The sequence below is a fragment of the Cavia porcellus genome, unplaced genomic scaffold, assembly GCF_034190915.1.
Source record: "Cavia porcellus strain 051 isolate PalLab524CR breed Dunkin Hartley unplaced genomic scaffold, mCavPor4.1 scaffold_22, whole genome shotgun sequence".
Lineage (NCBI taxonomy): Eukaryota > Metazoa > Chordata > Mammalia > Rodentia > Caviidae > Cavia > Cavia porcellus.
The window spans coordinates 37,359,251-37,377,638 of NW_026947505.1; the positions used below are offsets into that span (position 1 = coordinate 37,359,251).

Consider the following 18,388-nt stretch of genomic DNA (forward strand, 5'->3'; position numbering starts at 1 on the left):
CAAAGTATTAGAACTGAGCACCTAGTGTGTGTTCTTCACTGTCTGAGGTGGGGGGAAGGGTCTCAGCTTGTGTGGTACAATAAAGCAAACAAGCCAAAAAATAAAAATCAAAAGAACAGGGCAGTGAATGAAAACTGGGAGCTGGCTCAGTTTGGTCTGTGAAGATGTCTATGAACAGGAACAGTTAAACCGGGGTCTGAGTGGCACGCAACAGCCAGTGTGCAGAGACCAGGGAGGAGCATGGTTCAGTCAGTGGTTACCCTGGGTTGGAGAAACAGAATGAAGGCCTTGTTGCTGGAGCACAGAGCCAAGCAGAACGCTGGCCTGTCATGGAGCCGCAGCAGCAGATGGACCAGAGCAGGGCTGTGGAAATCAGAGGGAAAACTGTATTTTACTCCACATATGAGAAGCAGCTCTTGGAAGGGTGAGACTGTGTGTGCTATATTATTCTCCAAAATTCATCCTGCCCTAGAAATCAGGGGTTCTGTGGAGCCCACTAGGAGATGCAGGTGACTCAGATCGGGATGATAAGGATAGCACTGAGATGTGGTGCGGGCACGGGAGGTGTTCAGAAGCAGCAGGTGGACCGCACATGTGGAACAAAGGGGTGGAGGCCTTGGTGTATATGCCTGAGTGTTTGCAGGAAAGACTGCTACCTTGGTGGAGTTGTTTGCAGGGTGGGAGGCCTACTAGAGGAAAGCATAGGCGTCACTAGGATCAGACACTGGGGCTGGCAGTGAAAAGTCTGGGTTGCCTGCCTGCTGCACAGTGCTGGTACGTTAAGAAGTCAGTTGAACACATAAAATCTAGAAATCAGAGGACCGAGCTGACTGGAGAATAAAGACTGTACTATGCGTCTAAAGTCATAGGATCGGATACTCACAGGGAGGCTACATAAATGGTTCAAGTGAACTTTGAACATCCTGATCAACACACAGGTGGAGCTGGTAGTTGAACAATACCTACCTGCAATGTAAGTGCTCCGCTAAAGCTTGAGGAATGAAAAGACAGCCTTGCAGAATGCTGTAGTGTGAATGGGATTACAAATAGAGATTTGTGACTCTTTAGCACCAAGATAATAGCTGAAGCTACAGCGGAGAATGGAAATTGGAAATGAACAGTAGAAGTGAGAAGAAAGCGAAAACAGACATAATAGAGGAAGGAAGCAGAACTGTGGGATGCCCTGAACTGGAGCTGTCTAAGCAAGAGGAGGTGACATGGAACAGAATTTGCCATGGATCTCAAAGGAAGAACCTCAAGAGGGCAGGGGCCAGATGTCCCAGAGATCAAGTAAGTTTTAGCAGCCGGTATATTGTTAGGCGCATGGTCCAGAGATTCAGTGGCAGCTATGCAGGTGGAAGGGGAGCCAGGGGAGTAATGGTAGGTGAACCTATCCTGGGTGGTAACATGGGAGAGAACGTCATAGCCGCTGGTGGATAATGCGTTTCTTCCCCATGGAGGCCAGGCTTGAGAATGATTATTTCCTAAGAACAAGAGTTGGAAGGAATGAATGGCCAGGGTTCAAGAAATGTGTAGTAGGATGATGGTGTGGTGGGGGGGCTTTTTGCAGAAAGTGGCTGGGAGGCAAGAGCCTGGTGGATCCAGGACAGATGACCTTCCTTATGGAGGCCATCTGCATTTTTTATTGAGGGGGAGCAGTAGGTGCCAGGAGCACAATTTGGGTAGATAATGTGATGATCAAGTGTTAACTGAATATTTCTTGTGGACTATTATTTACTACCTCAGCCATGGCGATAAATATGTCAGGACACACTTGTTTCCTTACTTTCAGAGTGGCCATCGGATGTGTCCAGACAAGACATAAGGCAATGAAGACATTTTAATGAGTAACTGTTGGAAGAGGGGCTTCAAGGGGGACAGAGCGTGCATTAGTGGTGTTCCATAACCCAGCTGCTGTTGAGCTCCTTTGCATGTTACTGTGGAGCTTGTGTGTTAGCTTTCTGCCCCTAACTCTCTCCGTGTGTCATACTGAGTGTAATTGGTGAGCGTCTGTCCTGGGTCACTCTGTCTCCTCCAATGGGACCCTTCTTCTGGTCAGCTGCCCATTCTAGATTCCTGCCCAGGATTTGTGATTTTCTTTTCATCTGCACTTCATATGACCTGGTGCTTGAGATTGTTCGCTTTTGTGTTCACGTTGCAGAGGCCAACATGTTCCTTGTGGGGCATGTTTCATTCATTTTCTTCAGCTCACTGCCCAGATATTGCCAAGCATCTGATGTCTAATGAGTGAAATAAGTAAGTGAAGATGTTTGAGTGGGAGAGGATGAGCAAAATGGTCTTTAGAAATCTTAACTTTCCTAAAAGGAAAAAGGTAATGAAATAAAGTGGTTGTAGAATTTTTCTGGTATAATTTGAAGCTTAACTTGATTCATCATTTTTCTTCCATGTAATCCGAATATACTCTTTGGCACCTGTGCCCAGGCTTCTGCATCATGGTGCACATAATAATTAACACATTGTGAGATCAATGGGAGCTGCAGGCCAGGTCCAGGGAAAGGAGAGATGTCTGGTAGACATTTGTAAAACCTCAGCTTTCTTTTCTTTCTCAGAAAAGAAAGGAAAGAAAGAGGAGAAAGCTTTCTGAGGCTGTGATAGAAAGCTTTAAATTTTGACAAAAATATTTTCTGCATAGCTAAGTATTGCATATAAAGTGCTAAAACAATGTCGCATGTTTGGATATGATGAATTATTTATAAAAATACAAGTGTACTTGGACTTTTAAAAATTGGCAAGTACTGTGTAAGGAACAACTTTGCACAATGAACAGTCTCTTTTTATGAAAAAGTAAAAGAGAGAAGAAAAGGTAATTTGCAGGCCAGGAGGGTGGAGGGCGGCGATGTAAAATCCAAGGGGGCTATTGTGTATAATATATTCTATGGGATTTTGCAGCATGGTTTCAGCAACTTCTAAAATAAAGTCTAAAAGTACTTCTAAAAGGACTGGACCACTGTTTCCCTTGGGTTTGGTAATCATGTGTGTTTTCAGTTGCACTTAGTTGTCTGCAAACAACCCCCTGCTTTTGTGCTTCTGTCTCCTGCGGTGTTCTAAGAATCAGCAGCACCAAAATGTTAGAAGTGCTTGAAGTTGGGTACTAGAGATGACATTTGGGACTTCAATAACAGAATAGAGCTAACCTCACTACATGAATAGTCCCTAGAAATATTTCTCAAAAACATCCTCCTAATAGTTAAGAATAGGTTATGAATAGACAGCTCATGGAAAAGAGAAGTAAGTAGGTCTTTAAGAAAACGAAAAGATGATCTGTTTTATTCTTAGTAAGTACGATTTAAAATGACACTGGATACCATTTGACTTCTCAGTTTTGCATTAATTAATAAGCTTTATATCACAATTACCAATTTTAGAGGAAGCAGGTACTCTCCGCATTCCTGGTGAGAGTATCAGTTGATACAAGTCTTTGAAGGAGACAATTTGGCAGTATTGATTAATATTAAAAATCCATGTGTCCATTAAACCAGTAATTCTACCCTGGGAATTTATTGTCCAATTATAATCACATAAGGGAAAAATGACTTAACAAGAAATCGTGTATAGTGTGGTATTTTTTGAAACAGAACATTGGAAACCATATAAAGGTCTGTCAGTGGGGCTTGGTTAAATCACACAGGAGTAAAAAAATGAAGGCATTAAAAAGTCCTTGATAGTGAAAGAAGCAGGGAGTAAAACTTGTGTAAACACTTGCACTCACACGTGTATGTATTTGCAAACACATTTCCTGTTAGAAAGGACCATACAAATACTTCCTTGTGTCTGTTTGTAATTGTTCAAAGAAAGTGAGAAGCACAAGAAGATATGACTGACATCGGGCAGTGTGAGGAGTCTAAAAGAGGAGCAGGAGAAAAACTTGGAGGTTTTTTTCCAAGTATACTAATTTTTTTGTCTTTTTCCTTTTTACCGGTACCGGGGATCGAACTCACGACTGCCTGCTTCCAAGGCAGGCGCTTATGCTGCTGAGCTAAACCTCCAGTCCCACCAAGTATACTATTTTATGCTTTTTTATTTTTAAACAATATGAGTTACTGCCTTTTCAGAAACTAAATTTAAAAATAAGTGAAAATTTGTTGGACTACCATTTAATTAGCTGTGAGTTGTCTATTTTGTTGTTGATATAATCTTCTTGTTATATTTTTTATTGTCTTCTTACTGAGACCCTCATTTCATTTGTCAGCTCCAAAAGTTTGTTCAGTTGGTTTTGTGCCTTCCTCTAGCTTCCCACTTATGTCTTCTACACAAGATCCCCAAATGTCAAGCCATGAATATTAAAATTATCACATGCATCAATACCCCTCGCATTCTTTTACCAAACTTCTTTCCTACATTATGCACAGATTTGGAAATGGAAAAAAATCTCTTTATTTTAATGTAATTTCTGACTCTAGTAGAGTCAATTCTTCATATCTAAGATATGAATTATTGTTTAAACTGTTGGAGAGCTGCCTAGCCATCTTCATCTGGTAGAAATCACTACATTTTGGCAGGAAACCGAATGTCTTCATTGTGAGGATGTGAGCTTTACATTCTAGTACTTCTCAAGTGAGTGAAAGTACAGCCTTGGGCTGTATTGCCTCTTAAATACACTAAATGTGTGTCCTGTTTATTTTAAATAATCCCAGTGTGTCAGTGGCTTGATTACTGATTTAGGGCAGGGACAGTGAGGACTTACACACTCACTGGCCCTTTGCAGGCCTTGCAGAGCTGGGCTGGGGGACCTTTTCTTGTGGGAAGGTGCTGGAATCCAAAAGGATCCCTGACCCCTCTCTGTCCAAGGCAGAATGAATGCCTTCCCCCCGTACCTGGGTACTATTCAGACGCTCATACTTGATCTCAGTTCTGATTCTGTTTTGGTTGTGTCTAACGCAGTTTTGATGAATAACCTTTCCTTTCTCCTGATGCTTCCCCCTTGGCTTGGTATTAGCCTTGCTTATTTCCCTGTGTCCTGCTTGCAATGTTGACATTCTTCTTTGTCTTATCACTTCATATTATTTCCTTCTAGTCCACCCATTGGTTTTATTTTAGCTGCTGCTTCCTTCCTAGTTACTGGATTTCGTGAGAATGCTTCCTAATCTTATAGTCAGCCTGCTACAACCTGTGAAGGATTAGCCAGCCCTTGTTTTGGTTTTTTTTAGGGCTGTGTGCAACAATGCTTCTTGAGGACTACCTCTTACGGAGGCAGAAACTGATCAGCTTGTGCACTTTCTTTCTTTCTCTGCTTTCAGTTGACTGTGTTTCTGAAGTCTTGAATCCTTCTATTTGCTCTTTTCTTTCTTGGAGTGCAGTATAGGCAGATGGTGGGGAGAGGTTGGCCTCATGTCCTTTTACCTAGTGGAGCACTGTGAATCCTTTAGCGGCTCAGCAGGCCACTGGGGTGGTGTCTTTATATTAGTGATTATTCTTTATGAATAGCATTAGTGGCCTAGTTTAATTCATGTCTTATAAGACCTAACTGTCTGAGAGTTTTGACAACATTTGTGTTTTGTAACTGTTCTGTTCTTTTTTGTCTAATGGGCCATCATTGGGAAACCTGTCAGCTTTTTAAACTGAATTTTGAAGTTTCTTTTTTGTTTTATGTTGATGCATTTTAAAATGTACCTTGGCCAAATTCTAGAGACTTAGAGTTGTTGTGACTTCTTGCAACTGGGGTATGGTCTGGTGGGAAATGTCACCCATTACTCAAAGAGTAAGTACATCACCAAGTTAGAGGGCAAATTCACTTCACCATAAGTGCTTGTATTAATGATACTGTAGTCAGCTTCAGAGAGGGGTGTGCCTATAGAAAGAGACAAGGTTGACTTTCATTCATTTCCGTCCTATTGATGCACCCTTGGTCTTTGCCAGCATTTACTTTGTGCTTTGTGATTGGCAACTTTTCAGGAAAAAAACTGAACAGTGTGTGTTGAGAAGCTGCCTGGGTGTGTTCATTGCGTGATTGTTGAGGGGATAGTGCTACCTAAGGACTCATCAAAGCGGGGTGTGGAACCAGGCCAACATGCACCGGAGTTCTGGCTTTGTCCCAAGCCCCGTGCTGTGAGCAGCAGCAGTGTTCATGACAGTGTCTTGAGCAGAGGAAGTGGAAAGACAAGCCAGCCCTGTCACTTCCGTGGATTCTGAGCCACACAGGAGCCTCCTGTGAAACGGCAGTGCGGTGGGCAGAGGAAGACAAGGTTGCTGGAGCATCCACTTGGCCGGGAAAGGTGTTTCTTTGTAGTTACAGGAAGTACGGCTTCTGGACACACTGATAGCAGGAAAGGCTGGAGTCCTCCAGTAGTTCCCCTTTCTTGGCAAGAAATTAAAGGAAAATATGTTGAAAATGAATTCTTAGAAGAGAGAGAGAAAAAAAAAAGTGTCATTACACTTCTTCCATTTAAGGGAAACTATCTTGAAAAGGTTTCCATAGTCATTTTCCTTAGTTTTGGGCCCCCACATCTCCAAAGAGTGTGATCTCTGCCTTCCTCCTCTCTGAACATTGGCTGGTCCCTGACTCAAGGGCAATGTGCCCGTGGTGGTGGTGGTGGCGGCAGCGGTGGCAGGGAGGGCTCCATCTGCACTTTTAGTGGAAACAGGTGACCTGCAGCTATGAAAGCCCGGAGCATCCAGAGGGTGTGCCTAACAAGGACATTATTACCTCCCCTACTCCTGTCCTTCTACACCAGTGATGACAAACCTTCAAGAGCTTTAAATAATAGCCAACAGCTGGCTGTGGCACACTCGCCACAGGTTCAGCACCACTGCCTTAGACCATTATCCCGTGGACACCATCACTTGCATTTGGTTTAAGTTTCCCTTTGTAACTGGTTATTTATTTAACTTTGAATTTTTTTGACTTGTGGCACACATTCTTAATCGATTACAAGAGCAATCATTGTCCTTTACAGGTATATTAAAATTTTCTCTTGTAAATGAATTCACTCCTTCTTGTGGATAAATAAGGATGTGCCTACAAGCAGTTTACCTCCTTCAGGGTAAATTTTGACAAAGCTAAATTTTATTTTTTTATATTTATTTATTTGTCTTTTTGTGATAGGGTCTCACCAGCAGTTCAGGCTGGTCTTGAGCTCACTTTGTACTCACGTTGGTTTTGAACTTGTGAAGATTCTCCTGCCTCAGCATCCTGGATGCTGAGATTAGGTACATGCATCATCATAACTGGCTCGAAGCTCTATTTTCAGTACCTCTAAAAACATTCTATGTCTAGTTTATATGATCTGAAACAGAATTATCAGTAAGTTATATTGATTTAAAACTCTACGAATGGAATAATTACACTTTTTATCTGTTACAGTATTTTAAATTCTTTCAATCTCACCTTAATTTCTTAGAACTCTTTATCTCTACTTAATTTCTTAGAGCTCTAGTTTCCAATCTGTAAAATGAGTGTTCACTAATACATGTTAGTTTGCTTTCAATGCTTTTTCTTCCCAAGAAGAAAACTGCAGACTTGCTTTAAATCATAGTACTTAAAAATGTTTTTTTGTGGGGCTGGAGATTTAGCTCAGCGGCATAAGCGCCTGCCTTGCAAACAGGCAGTTGTGAGTTTGATCCCTGGTACCGATAAAAAGGAAAAAGACAAAAACAAAACAAAACAAACAAACAAACAAAAAAAAAACCCACAAAAATGTTTTTTTGTAATATTTACTAATTTAGTAATATTCAACAATTTAATGCTCAAAATATTTAAATATTAAATATGTGAGGCTCAGCTTAGCCTTTTAATATAAAAAGAAAAGAAAATGCAGAGCAGTTTTCAGCAATCCTTAAACTGTTGTTTTGTTTTTTAAACTGTGACTTCATGAATGGGTCTATAAATGAAAGTCCTTTGTTCCTGGGGTGGAGACAGGCTGTGGTGAAGCCTTTGCCCTGTCCCTGAGGCTGTATGGAACTGTCCCCTGCTCCGTGCAGGGCTGGCCCATTTTTCTGAGAAGACTGGAGCAAGGTCCTATTTTGGGATGTGACCTGCTGCTGAGCTAGCAGGGTGATCCTGCCTCTTTATCCTTGTTTCCTGCCTTACCTAAGGGTGCTGCTCTCCTGGGGAAGGATGTGGGATGCTGTCCACAGCAGTGTGTAGCAGCTGTTTTGATGATGATGTTAACAATGGGCTGAACTAAGTGTGCTTTTAAAGAGATCCCGGTCATCTGTCACCGTAGGTTTTGCCAGATTTAGGTGTGACTGTATTTCTGTCAGGTCAAACTTCTAACTCCGGTGATTCTCTGAATTACTCAGTTTTCATTGAACAAAGATTTCTATGAACTGCAGTTTCCTAGTTTGAATTTCTTGAAATCAGGGCCCAAGAGAGAGTGAGGTCATTTGATTCCAGCAGTCAGAAGTGGGGGAGTGAAGCAAGGGTCCCAGGCCTGAGGGAAGGCCAGAAGGAAGTGAGTTACCGAGATGGCCTCAATGGGGTAGGAGCCTGGTTCCATCAGGAGCTGGTCCCAGGGGCAGGAGCAGCAGAGTCCTAGCTCTGCACTCCCAGGTGCTGCTTACTCATGGCCTGGCCAGGGGTGCTAGACTGACAGCAGTGTGTACTTGAGGCAGCATGTTGACCTCTTCCGGTAAGTCTGACTCAGTTGTGTCAGGCCCCTGCCACTGTGACAGACACCAGCAGTGGGCTGAAAGCGTGTGGCACCTTGCACCCAAGCATCTGCTGCTAACAGAGCTCTCAGAGTGGAGTATACTTATTCCTTTCATCCCATTTTATAATGTGATGCATAGGACTTTTGTTTGCATATGACTTTAAAGAGTATTCATTGGTCTGTATGCTTTTCTTGAGGCCTATGTAAATCTAAACAATTGTGCCTGTTTTATATCTAATGTGTTTTTAGGTAAAATTATAATTATCTAAAGGCAGAGCATTTCACTATCAAAGACAGATTAATTTATATTCTCATGTACTACTTAGTAAGGCAGAAATATGGATGTACATATTTTAAAAGAGCTTTTAGTAAAAGCATTTGGAAAAAGAAGGTTTTTCTGATTAACCCTCAATTAAGTTTTCTGATGAACCCTAAACTTGAACATTTTGTGCAGAGAACATTCATATTATCAAGAGTTTTCACTATTTTGGAGCTTGTAGACTCCAGCTTTTTTTAGAATCTCTCCCAGATAACGTATGAAAGCTGTACAGGGGGTGCTACCTTCCTGTGAGTTTGGCACACAGGGGGTTTAGTTTAGTAACACATTACCTTTATTATTGCACTTATCTGGGGTCAGAATATTGTATAAAGTAAATCATTAAAATAGTGACCACACACCACTAATGACAGAAACCACTTTAACTACTAAAAATAGTATGTTCCATGAAGGTGCCTGTGTGAAATCACTGTCTCCGAGTGGGCCAGCCTTTTTCTGTGGAAGGCAACATAGCATGTCTTTCAGACTTGGAGAGGCCCCTGGTCTCCGTGTCAGTGCTCAGGACTGCCATGGTAGCACTAAAGCACAGACCGGCCACAGACACAGGAGGTTTTTTATTTTGTTGTTGTGTTGTTGTTTTCATTGTTTCTCAACCGAATTATGTTACAAAAACAGTGGACCTTTCCCAGTATTAGAAGAACACATTATTTTTGATGAACATAGATTTCTCCCTTCAGTTTCTCCCCTTGAATCTGCATTCCAGTGGAAAGAGGTGGCATCAGTGGGTGGCATTCATGGTCTGGGATGTGAACTCAGCCAGCGTGTTTTCCTGGCCCTTTGCTCTGGCGCTGACTTATGTGGGATACAGTCCTGTGCTCTCAAATCAACTTTTAGGTTTTTACCTAGAATTCATATCACTGATTTTCATGTTTCTTAATATCTTGTAGTCCTAAGTTGCTCTACAAAGACAGAAATCAAAAACCATGGAATAAGAGCCATCACTAAGAGCCATAAGAAATGTGATTGATCCAAATGATGAATATTGAAACTAAAAATTTATTACAGTAAAAGTTACATTGCTATTAATTTACCTCCAAATAATCCCCTTCACTTCTAACACATTTATCTCAGCATTCTTGCCACTTTCTGAATCAGTTCTGGAATCCTGTTTCTAAGTGTCATACAAAGTATGGTTAAAGTAAAAAGGTGATTTTGCTGTCCATTGTCATCCAACTGAAGAACAGGGTTACACAAATGTAGCGTATATCGGCATCTTCCTTATTCACCGGATCTGGCATCATGTGACTTCTGATTTCCCAGAGTCAGAATGACCATAAAGGTAGATGTTGTGAACTGATCTGGAACAAAGAGGCAGCCACGACAGCACAACTAATGACACTTAGGAGAGAACTGCTTTAGAAAGTGGCAAGAATTATGGGATAAGTGGGATGGTGAGGGAGTACTTTGAGGGGGATTAATTACAACAAGTCTTTTTCTATAATTAAAAAATTGACATTCACTGGATTATTTTACATCCAATATGATGTATGTGGATTTCTTTTGGCAAAATACTTTACTGTAAATATTTTATGTATGCTGGAACTGATGGAGAGAGGACATCATGATTTCCTATTTTGTGGAAAACCATGTTAATACAAATAAAAGTTGCTCATGTGGTACTCAGAATGGCCACTCAAGAAATCTCTGCATTATGTAATCCATGCTTTTTTTTCCTTAATTTGTTATTTATGATCCTAATGAAGATTTGGGTAGCACAGCATTACTTACTTAAATACATTGGGAAACTTTCAGCAGACCTGTGTAACAAATGTACAGTATGTATGCTGTACAATAGTGCATTATCATAATTATATGCATTATTGTATAGTGATGAATGTGCAGTAATAAGTGAAAGATATAATACGTATATCACAGGGTTGAGAAGGCCGAGGGGAAACCCTGCCACCGCTCTCCATGTGTGATGCCCAGGCCTAAAGCCACAGGTAGAATTCATTCAGGGCAGGTGAGGGAAGACACCAGATCCCGCTGAGCTTTTGAAATAGGAATTCCTTATTGGCTGTCATCACACTAGTGTGTCCACCATCAAGAGGGTACATGGGCAAATCAATATTTGTGTCTCTAACCTTCATAAAGGCTTTTAAAAAAAACCAACTTGCTTGAGGATATCTGCCTGTAACAGGTTTGCCAATTCTGCTTTCTTTTTAAAATTTTATTTTTAATTGACAGAAAAATTGTATATATTTATGGCATATGTGTGATATAGGCACACATTGTGGGATGATTTGATCAGGCTAAGTAATGTATGCATCACCTCACCATATGCATCGCCTCAGTTTTTGTAGTGAGAATATTGACAACTAGCAATTTTGAAATATAAAATATATTTTTTGTTAATTATGGCTGCTGTGCTGTACGGTAGATCTCTAAAATGTATTTTTTCTGCGTAACAGAAACTGCAGCCATTGGTCAGTATTTTCCCCGTCATTCTCCCAGTGATTAGCTCCTTTCTACTCTGCTTATATGATTTTGAGTTTTTCAGATTTCACATGTAATTGAAATCATATGGTATTTGTTTTCTGTGCCTGGCTTATTTTACTCTTAACTACTTTCCTTTTCACAACTGACCTTGTCCCACTTCCAGAAGAAGAAAAGTGTACCTTTTTTTTTCTAGCCAAAATTATACTATGCTTCACTGCCCCAGAGTGTAAAACATCTCTGGGTCTTCAACAACAGTACAGTCTGAGAAGAACCTGATCCTAAGAAAGGGGGTGGGGAGAGATAAACAAGGAGAACTTCAGTGATCTCATGGGCTTTATTTCGCCAGGCCAATAGACTGATGGCAAGGCTGATACTTACCATCCGCTCATCTATACCCACTCATCGATCCACCTGTCTACTCATCTATTCATCTATCTATTCATCCATCATGAACTCACTCATCCAACCCATCCAGCCAGCCAGCTATCTATGTAGTCATCTACTTACCCATCTATTTTAGAATTACCATTTAAAAGTGAGAAGTTGTCACAGGGACAAAACTAAGAATTTGTAATTAAATTATAAAATAACTCTTTCATACAGAAATCAGGTCTGATTCAGCTGTTTGATTTTTAAATTTTTTCCAGCTATTTGATTTAATGTTGGTGATTGACTTTCCAGGAAGATTATGTGGTAGAGGGACTTCATAAACAGAGTGAACTACTCCTTAGCTCCAAAGTTTTGATAAAAGTACATCAAAGGCATAACTTCTGTAAAAACATATAGAAACATACATCATTTGCAACTATTTAAACCTGTGATAAAAGTTTTATATGGCAATTTAAGAATGTTTGATGGGTTATTGTTTTTTGAAGGTATGCTGTAAAAGAATGAATGCAAAAGGTCCTTTAGATCTGAATTAACAAACTAGATGTAAGTAAGTTTTCTAGACTGGATGACATTTTTCCCACCCAAGAGCATTTTCAAGACATACTCTGGTATAGCAAAGGCAGCCAGTGATTACAGAAAGGGAGTTCCTGAAGATTTGGCTTGTGAATCTCTTTATTAAGACCAAAAAGAGCTTCAAGAACTTGTCTTCCCACTTCTAGTCAGCCAGTGCCACTGAGAATCATTTGGGAGGGTGAGTTTCTCGGTGTTTTGAGACTACTACCCCTCCAATATCTCTGTGATTATATTTTGTTTTAATGTCCATGTTTGGGGCTGGGGGTTTAGCTCAGCGGCATAAGCACCTGCCTTGCAAGCAGGCAGTCGTGAGTTCAATCCCCGGTACCAGTTAAAACAAAACAAAACAAAACAAAACAAAACAACTTAATGTCCACGTTTATGTGGCTTTCTTCCCCAGTAGAATTCAGTTCAACTCAGTGAGTGTCCTTTGAGTTCTTCATGTGTGTTGACACAGTAGTAAACAAGTGTAAACAGCTTAGCCTGTGGTTTAGTGGCCATGGCAGACCTAAACAAAATACTGCATGCTGGACATGCATTCAGAGGTGTGAAGAAGTCTCCTTGAGGAAGTGACAAAAGAAGAAGAAGGGACTGAGCTGGGTGGTATGAACTTGGGGTTATCGGAGGCAGGATGTTTCTGATGGAGGGAGCCACATAAGCAGAGATCTGGACGGGGAATTCTTGACCAAGTGGTTATACTTGAGTCTAGGTGTAACAGGTTGGAAGAGCAATGTTATGGTGTGCTACCTTCCCAGAAGCAAAGCGGTGAGTTACACTACCCACAAACAAGCAGATTACACACACATTTATGATCACATGTTCCTCTGGATGCCAGAGGAAATGGAATCCATGTGAGGAGATGCCATTGCCAGGCCGGCTGGTGTCCCGGGGGATGGAATCTGCTGAATGAGACCATCAGAGGTGGCACATCAGCTGCAGAGTTAAGATGAATAACTCTTTATAATACATGTATATATAGGTTTTCAGTTTTAAAAGTTGTTTTCTATTTGTTATCTTACTCGGTTCTTCTAGCAGCCTAAACCAGGTTAAATCCTAAGCAGAAGGAGCCTCAGAGCCTGAAACTTTACCTCCTAGCTTTGTGAACAGCAGCGCCCTGTGGTTTCCTCCTGGCTGCACTCAGATCTTGCTTGATAGCATGTGCCAGTGCTGAGTGGCCAGCCTCTCCCAGGACAGTCACCACCCTGTGGTGCTGCTGAGACCAGCATTTCTGGAAGAGGACAGTATTTTCCAGAGTATTGAAGAGTAACTTAAATCACCTACGTTTAATGATTTATAGTACCTTACATAAGCATCTTTTAAAAATATATGATTCTTTTCTTTTCTTAGACATAATATTGTGAATCTAACTTTGGGTATCAATAGTTATTCTTCCATAATATAGAATTGCCTTTACTGCAGATTCCGACTTCTACTTGCTGCTGTGATTAATAACCTCAGATGATGAGGGATGTCTCACTTCTTTCCTCTAACTTTTAAAGTTGTTGTTGTGTCCACATTGGTCACCAGTGGGCCTATTGTCTCTGTACCCTTGAGGCACACGGCTGAACAAGTTGTCAACCAGCCTTGAACACGGGAAGGAACTAAAGGGGTTGCTACTGAGGGGCTTGCCACAGATGTCACCACTTTTTGACAGCTCTTCTGACTGCAGAGACAGGAATTAGAACAGTGATGTCAGATGTGTGGTATTTTTGTGTGTGTGAGTGTTGTGACCATTTCCCTGTAGGTGCTAGCGGATGACCAAGTTAACACTCAATTTAAAGTTCGTTGTATCACTGGGTGAATTGTATTAGTCTCTGCTGATTATGCAAATAATTCTAACAGGTAACTTTTTAAAACAAAGTTTTAAAGTACTTATCCCATCTATGTCTTCTATACACCCAAATTTTACATCAACCAATTTTAGTTACTTGATATTCAGATAGGAATATGGTATAGTTCCAGCCCTGCTGAACAGGAAAATCTAGAAGAAAGAAAGTGGAGGAACACCAGTGCTCAGGGCCTAAGAACTCTGCTTAATTTTTACTCAGTTTTCATATTTTTAATATTTTCCTTAACATTTTCTTCCCAGTTGAAGTCACTTGAATAAGCTTGTTTAAATTTGTCAATCTTGTTGATAAAGTAGCATGAAGTTTTTACTTGTAAACCTTTATGCACTGAGAATAGTAACATGCACTTAATATATGTGTGTCTGCTGCTTGAAAATGTGTTATGGTTAGTGATTTGAAAGTGGTTTAAAAACCTTAATATTTCATATAATAATACACAAAAAAGACATGCTATTTTAAAAGGATTTTTTAAAATTGGCAAACAAAAGGCATTAGAATCATTATGATTTTGAAAGTTCTTTGCATTTATAAAACATTTTTAGCATTCAGAAATTTTGTGTTAAGTCTGCATTTTTTGTATCTTAATGGAAAAGAATAATGTGCATGCAAATTAAAGGACTTTGGTTCATTTGATAATAAAGAGATTACTTTTTGTCACCCTTTTACAAAATCTTTATTAACTGCAATTGAGAACTATACTATGTATGACTCCCTTTTAAAAATAAAATTAACCTCTGAGTTTTCAAGAATATTAACTAAAGTAATGGATGAGAACTCACACAGCAGCAAACTGATAAACTAGGGTGTATACACAGCCAGTACACATCAGAGTGCTGTGTAAAGAACATGAGGCCTGGAGTCAAATGATTGCAGTTTGAATGCTGAATAATTTGAATACAAGCTCCTCCATCTGTTAGTCTTGGGTTCCTGGGGAAATTATGTAATTTCTGAATGCTTTCCTTAATCTCTAAATCAGTGGCAATTTTATTATCATACAGGTACCTGCTTTACTTCTCTTTCTCTTTGATAAAGATAAAGATAAAATAATGAGTGTGATGGTGTTTCACAAACTATAAAATTCAGCACTAATATGCTGAATTTCGTGCATTGTTACAGCACTGTTACCAAAGCCAGGGGTCAGAGAATATAAAAGTTAATAATCTTCATTGTTATATAATGTTTGCATGGCAATCATGTGCTCTAGGTACTTAGAGACTCTAGTCATCCCTTAGTGTAGTAGTTAATTTGCCATTGTTGTTTGAATATTCTATTTTAGACTCCTAGGTAGGCAACTAAATGCATATCTTATTATGTGATGTGGGTGTTGTGTGGGCGACTTAACCTTGGAATGACGAACTCAAACTTTTACCAGTTTTGACTAGCATATATTTAAATAATGAAGTTTAAGACTTCATAGTATATATTTAAAAAATTTTGCATTTCTGGGTGTAATAATTTTAATCATAATGAATTTAAAGATTAAAATAGTCTATTACAAAAACGAATGTGAATTAGGTGTCCTGAGCACAGGACTAAAGAGGATGGATGACATGCATCCTTTCAGAACTCCACACAATGGAAATGCTTGGTAGAAAAAGTTAAAATTTTTTAAAGCTACATTTTTTTTGATATAAAATGACTCCTGCATCTTCCTTCCCTTCCTTCTCTCTTTGTTAAAATCTATTTGTATTTGGTTTTTATTTGCATTTAATTTGGACCCTCTTTGTGTTCAGGTAATCAGTTATAAAGTGACAGTGAGAGGGGGGATGTGTTGCATGGCACAATCATTTCCAAGCAGAAAGGGTTAAAATACTTTCTTTTTGGGAGGAAAAGTAAAAGTCTTTCTACTGAGGTATTTCAAAAAGGCATAATCTAGAATCTGTTTAGATACCATTTTGAGTTGGCCCTTTTCACCTAACATAAAGAAATTCAAAGAAATTCTGATCCACTTTTAAAAGACATGTGACTAATAGCAAACAAGGGGCTAGATAGATGCAGGAAATGAGATGGACAATGGAATGAAAATACATGGGAAAGTAGGATTGTGCAAAGTAATTACTAAAAAGCATTTTCTTATTTTAAGAGATACAGACAAGGTAGTTTTTAGAAGTTATTCTTTGGCTATGGAAAATTCAAGATAGATTTTGCCTTCTGCTCTGGCATCCTGCCTTCATTGTAAATATCATTGTGCAGAGAATTCTGTGATTGCTCTGAAAAGGCTTCATTCCCAGTCTGGTAAGACTTCGTGCCCATTGTAGTGACGCTTGGGCTCTGATGTGCCTCTCATTTTCTGCCCTTTGAGAAAGAGGGATTTCAGTGTTTGCACACAGCCCTGTAGAGACTATGAGAAGTGTGTTTCTTTGTGAAAGGGAGTATTTGTTGTTGCGATTCTAATATGTTGCCTGATACTCTGTAGTGTGCTGACATGGGTAGTACTGACTACCAGATGAATGTATAAGCTTCCTCTTTTAAACATGCCATATATGGGTCATTTTCCAAAGTCTTGCATATATTTCCACCAACCACCAGGTATTCAATGCAGAAAAGGTTACATAGTCATTTGGTGAGGAGAATCCTTGAACTTTACTGATGTGTTGATCTAACCATATACACACACCAGGCTGGGCTTAGGCTGTGTAGTCACTTTGGTGAGTGGACAGTGTCAACTGACAGCTCCTGTAGGCTGCAGCCTGTGGTAGAGGGGGATGATCACTGCGGTGGTTCCCCTATAATGTAGTTCCTTTTAGAAATGGCTCGCTAATTAAATATATTCCATGTCCTTCTCACTTTGGACAAAAGATTGAACAAGACAAGCCAAAATTGGGAGCAAGCTTTATTGAAGAATGAGAGAGAAACTGGCTCTGCAGAGCAGACTTGGGCAGAAAAAGAGAGGATAAGAGAAAAAGTAAAAATAAAAGTCCACCCTGGATCTGGGAGACTCAGGTGGGTGACTGCGAAGAGTCACAACAGCCGGTTTGTCCTGGCCTCCCCTTTCTTTTATGCTGTCCACATTTCACGGGAACCACAGAAGTTCTTAGATAGGGGTCCTGAGTGGCAGTGCCATGTAGAGGGCCACACCTCTCCTCCCAAGCTGTCTAAGCCATGCCTTGTCTCCCATCTTAGTCCTTGGCCATTGTACTGGGCAGGCTGGTGAAATGCGCTGGGCCAGATCACAGGGGCCAGCTTCCTTCCTGACCGTATCCCTCACTATCTAGGATGTTAGTTATCTAATGTTTTTCCCTTAGTTACTCACCTACAAAACGAGATGAGGATGATAGTAGCTGTTTACAGGGCTGTTGGAGGATTAAATAGCAAGTACCTAGCACAGTAATCATCCATCATCCCTGAAGTGGTCCTTGTAGTTCTTACCCCTTTATGTGTTAGTAATGTCAGCTTGAGGACAGTTAGGTAACTGGCCTGTTGTAGGGAAAGGGAGTGGGGACTAGAGTGGGATTTATGAAGCAGGAAATTCAGATAGAATAGACAGAATAATGCCTGGTTAATCAACACCCCCCTGGCACCTGAGGGAGGCTCATTTCTGTATCTGCAATTTTTCACATGTGTGTTCATGTTGGCGTACAAGCAGTTATCCAGCCTTTGCAGAATAATTGCTTCTGTGACACATGTCCTTTTTTGGGAGTCCGTGTTATATCTACTGTGGCCGGGAAAGGGGACAGACAGTTGCTGTTCTGGGGACTCCCAGGCCCCTGTAGGACAGTCTGGAATGCGAGGTTTCCTGCTAGGTGGTTTTGCCCACATTCTTCCTTTTGCACATTTTCCAAAAAGCTGTAAATTGCAACCAGATTAGAGGGATTCTTTTTAAATGATTCATATTTCATCTTCAAAATTCTGTATCTATGCAAAGACTATGAATTTCATAAACATAACTTGGCAAGTTAAATTTCTATATTATTACTCTTGATTTTGCACCTCAGAAGAATGGTTAGACCTTTGAGAAGTATGTGTATGAAAATTTCCTTTGCAAGCTTCCAGTGAACTAACTTGTATGTTTGTTAAGAGAGACAAACATATGAAAACTATTTTCCAGGGTTTATCCGAAACCAAATACAAAAAATATGGTATTAGTTTGGTAATATGCATCTTATGCCTTAGGTAAATAGCGATATTTATTTACCACACAAATGTGAATTTATGGATTTGTAGTCAGAGAGAAATAAAAACAAGAGCTATGA

The 18,388-nt window shown here is 40.1% G+C and overlaps 1 protein-coding gene across 5 annotated transcripts in view; it reads left to right on the forward strand.

Annotated features, from left to right (window-relative positions):
* Positions 1 to 18,388, forward strand: part of Pde10a (phosphodiesterase 10A) — a 566,879-nt gene that overhangs the window by 313,525 nt on the left and 234,966 nt on the right. Inside the window, exon 1 of one of the 5 annotated variants that reach the window (XM_063233085.1) lies at positions 464 to 1,290. The exons of the other annotated variants lie outside the window; for them this stretch is intronic. Within the exon in view, the coding sequence (XP_063089155.1) occupies positions 1,218 to 1,290 (73 nt within the window). The 5' untranslated portion in view covers positions 464 to 1,217. Of the gene's footprint in view, positions 1 to 463; positions 1,291 to 18,388 lie in introns of those variants that run through there. 5 annotated transcript variants of the gene reach the window in all.